Source organism: Danio rerio, chromosome 6 (assembly GCF_049306965.1).
Source record: "Danio rerio strain Tuebingen ecotype United States chromosome 6, GRCz12tu, whole genome shotgun sequence".
NCBI lineage: Eukaryota > Metazoa > Chordata > Actinopteri > Cypriniformes > Danionidae > Danio > Danio rerio.
The window spans coordinates 168828-172500 of NC_133181.1; the positions used below are offsets into that span (position 1 = coordinate 168828).

The 3673-nt window shown below is 53.9% G+C and overlaps 1 protein-coding gene across 2 annotated transcripts in view; it reads left to right on the forward strand.

The window, feature by feature from the left end:
- Positions 1 to 528: 528 nt before the first annotated feature.
- Positions 529 to 3673, forward strand: part of ldlrb (low density lipoprotein receptor b) — an 8592-nt gene continuing 5447 nt past the window's right edge. Inside the window, exons 1-7 of one of the 2 annotated variants that reach the window (XM_073953451.1) lie at positions 529 to 870; positions 2055 to 2177; positions 2261 to 2383; positions 2460 to 2834; positions 2970 to 3092; positions 3267 to 3389; positions 3524 to 3643. In XM_073953451.1, the coding sequence (XP_073809552.1) occupies positions 600 to 870; positions 2055 to 2177; positions 2261 to 2383; positions 2460 to 2834; positions 2970 to 3092; positions 3267 to 3389; positions 3524 to 3643 (1258 nt within the window). In that variant the 5' untranslated portion in view covers positions 529 to 599. The remainder of the gene's footprint in view (positions 871 to 2054; positions 2178 to 2260; positions 2384 to 2459; positions 2835 to 2969; positions 3093 to 3266; positions 3390 to 3523; positions 3644 to 3673) is intronic. The other variant, XM_073953452.1, reaches the window with a different exon arrangement.

Below are 3673 nucleotides of genomic sequence, written 5' to 3' on the forward strand. Positions count from 1 at the left end.
GTCATCCACAGAGTCAGAGTGTGTGTGTGTGTGTGTGTGTGTGTGTGTGCGTGTGCGCGTGTGTTTCGATGTTCAGGTTTCTGCTCATTCTTGATGTCAACAACTGATATTTCCACATTCCACACATAGCGGAGAGTCTCTGGTCTCCCATACACCTGTGTGTGTGTGTGTGTGTGTGTGTGTGTGTGTGTGTGTGTGTGTGTGTGTGTGTTTTATTGATAATATAAACACGGATGATCGGGATTCTGAGCACTTCACGCCTCGTGTGTGTCTGTTTCTTGGAAATGTTCAGTGTTTGGGGTGTGCAGTGTGCACCATTGTACATTGGTGTGTGTGTGTGTGTGTGTGTGAGGAGTTTTGGTCCCCTGAGGGCCGCTTTCTCCAGCTCGTGTTCATCATTCCCTCAGTTAGCAATGATATCAGGCCTGATGCAGGATTACAGTGTGTGTGTGTCATGCATAACTTCAGCACATGTATGTTATCACACACACACACACACACACACACACACACAGAGATGTTCAGATCAGATCAGTCTTCATTCATTCTTCTGTGTGTGAAATAAACTCATCGTCAGAGCCGAGGCTCCGCCCACCGGCATGACGCGCCTGTTTTCTAACATCACACCACTGCTGGAGCCCCGCCCCTGGCCTCAACACTACAGCCGGAGCCCCGCCCCCCGCGGCTTCATTCAAATGCTCGGCTTCTGCTCAGAGAGGGAGAATCTCCGCCACCGCTCGCAGAATCCGCTCCCGGTACAGAACAGCATCTCTATCCGCCCTCAGAGCTCTAACGTGACGCTGATGGAGCCCCGGGTCGGCGTTCGGCTCGTCTGCTCGGTTCTGCTGCTCTTCTGGGTCTCCGGAACCGGTGAGTTTCACTGATCTGAGAACCGCTCCTCCGATCTCTCCGGTTTCCCGGTGTTTGAGCGGTTATGTCTCGGTTGTTCTGTGATTGAGCTGCGGGCTCGGTTCGGTCTCGTACAGTAAATATAGCTGTTTATTTAATCCGCTGTCGGTTCGGCTCAATAATAAACTCGTCCTCCGATTGGCTGCGGTGGAGGCCAGCGCACGCGCTGTGATCGCTGATTGGTTGACAGCGCTAATCAGGAAGTTAAACCTCCGTTTCTAATTGGTCACTTTGTACAGGATGAGAGTCAAACTAGAGTCGCTCAGTCCTGTCATAACAACAATAAACACGCGTCAGCCGGTCTCCGGTCAGCATCAGCCGGTCTCCGGTCAGCATCAGCGGCTCAGGTCAGTCTGTTCTGGGCGGGTTCTGTTGTGGAAACGCACGGCGCTCACAGGAAGCGGTCTGTCCAGTTTTCTGTCAGATTCTCGTCAGACACACACCTGATGACGCCACGCCCGACACACACACACACACACACACACACACACACACACACACACACACGCATCAGTCATGTCCATCAGTGAAACACACATTATCAGCGCCGCTGTTTATCAGAGGATCTGACACAGACAGGGTGAAACACACACACACACACACACACACACACACACACACACTCTCTCTCTCTCTCTCTCTGTCACTATCAAAATACACAGAGTGACACACAGTCGCCCGGGTGTTTATTGTGTGTTTCAGTATTGTTGTGTCTCAGGGGTCAGGAAGGTGTGTGTGTGTGTGTGTGTGTGTGTGTGTGATCTTAATCATTAATCTGGATCTTCAGGCTCCGCCTCCTTCCTCTGCACTGGATCTTGATTATGCAAATGTTTCCATAGAGACCAGTAGAACAACTGGTGGTGTGATTATGGACTCCGCCTCCGCCATTGTCTTAAAGAGACACTACACACCTGTGCTCAGCCCTGACACTGCATGCTTATGATCAGAGCTCTCTCTCTCACACACACACACACACACACACACACACACACTGACAGTGAGCACAGCCGTTGTTTCTGTCAGATGTTTACTGGTGAATGCTAATGTTCTAGTTTTAATTAAACTATGAGGACAGCTGGAGGATAACACACATCATAAATTAAACAGTGTGTGTGTGTGTGTGTGTGTGTGTGTGTGTGTGTCAGGCGCCGTCGTCTGCAGTGAGCAGCAGTTCAGCTGTGGGAATGGAAAGTGCATCACGAGCCGCTGGGTGTGTGACGATGCAGACGACTGTGGAGACGGGAGCGACGAGCTGCCAGAGGCCTGCAGTGAGTCTCACACACACACACACACACACACACACACACACACACACACTCTCCTCATGCTAATGACTCCTCTGCGTCTGCAGGACAGAAGACATGTGTGTCGGGTCAGTTCAGCTGTGGTGACCGGCTGAATCAGTGTGTGTCCTCCAGGTGGCGCTGTGACGGGAAGTCTGACTGTGAGAACGGCGCAGACGAGCAGAACTGCGGTAAATACAGCTCAGTTTACCTGAGGACAGGTGAGCCTCTCAGGTGTGTGACTCTGCTGTGTGTGTGTGTGTGTAGCGCAGAAGAACTGCAGCGCTGAGGAGTTCCGCTGCGGCAGCGGGCAGTGTGTGTCGCTCTCCTTCGTGTGTGACGGCGACAGCGACTGCAGCGACGGCAGTGATGAGGCAGCGTGTCCCACACACACACACACCTGCGGCCCCACAGCATTCCAGTGCAGCAGCCCAGCGGTGTGTGTGCCGCAGCTGTGGGCCTGCGACGGGGACCCCGACTGCGCAGACGGGTCAGACGAGTGGCTGCAGCACTGCGGGGGGGCGAGAGCGCGGGTCTGCCCGGAGCAGCAGATGCAGTGCCGCAGCGGAGAGTGTGTGCCCGACAGCTGGAGGTGCGACGGCGCATTCGACTGCAGCGACCGCTCCGACGAGGACAACTGCAGTGAGTACACACACACACTCACTCTCACACACACACATAGACACACTCACACACACTCACTCACACTCACAAATTCAAAAAGAGAGTGAGCAAGCGGACACTAAATGTGTGTGTGTGTGTGTGTGTGTGTTGCAGCTGTGCACACCTGCCGGCCGGATGAGTTCCTCTGTGCAGACGGCGGCTGTGTGCCGGGGCTGCGGCAGTGTGACGGACACCCTGACTGTGGAGACCGCAGTGACGAGCTGGACTGCACCCCCGGTGAGACACACACACACACACACACATGCACACAAATACACTCACACACTCTTCCACTCTTTCTTAAACACACAAGCCCACTCACTGTCTCACACGCACAGAGAGACAGTGTATGTGTTAAAGCTGTTGTGTGTGTGTGTGTGTGTGTGTGTGTGTGTGTGTGTGTGTGTGCAGTGAGTGTGTGTGATGCGCCGAGCAGATTTAAGTGCAGCAGTGGTGAGTGCATCAGCGCAGAGCGTGTGTGTGACGGTCAGAGAGACTGCGGAGACGCATCCGACGAGCCAATCAGAGACTGCAGTGAGTATTGCCCTCTGTGTGTGTGTGTGTGTGTGTGTGTAAACACAGTGCATTAAATGTGGTGATAGAGATGATCATGTGACGTGTGTGTGTGTGTGTGTGTGTGTGTGTGTGTGTGTGCGTGCGCTTCGCAGACGTGAACGAGTGCCTCAGCAGTAACGGCGGCTGCTCTCACCTGTGTGTTGACCTGCGGCTCGGGTTCGAGTGCTCGTGTCCTGCCGGGTTTCGTCTGGCCAATCACACACACTGTGAAGGTGAGACTCCGCCTCCGCAGCCCCAGTGCA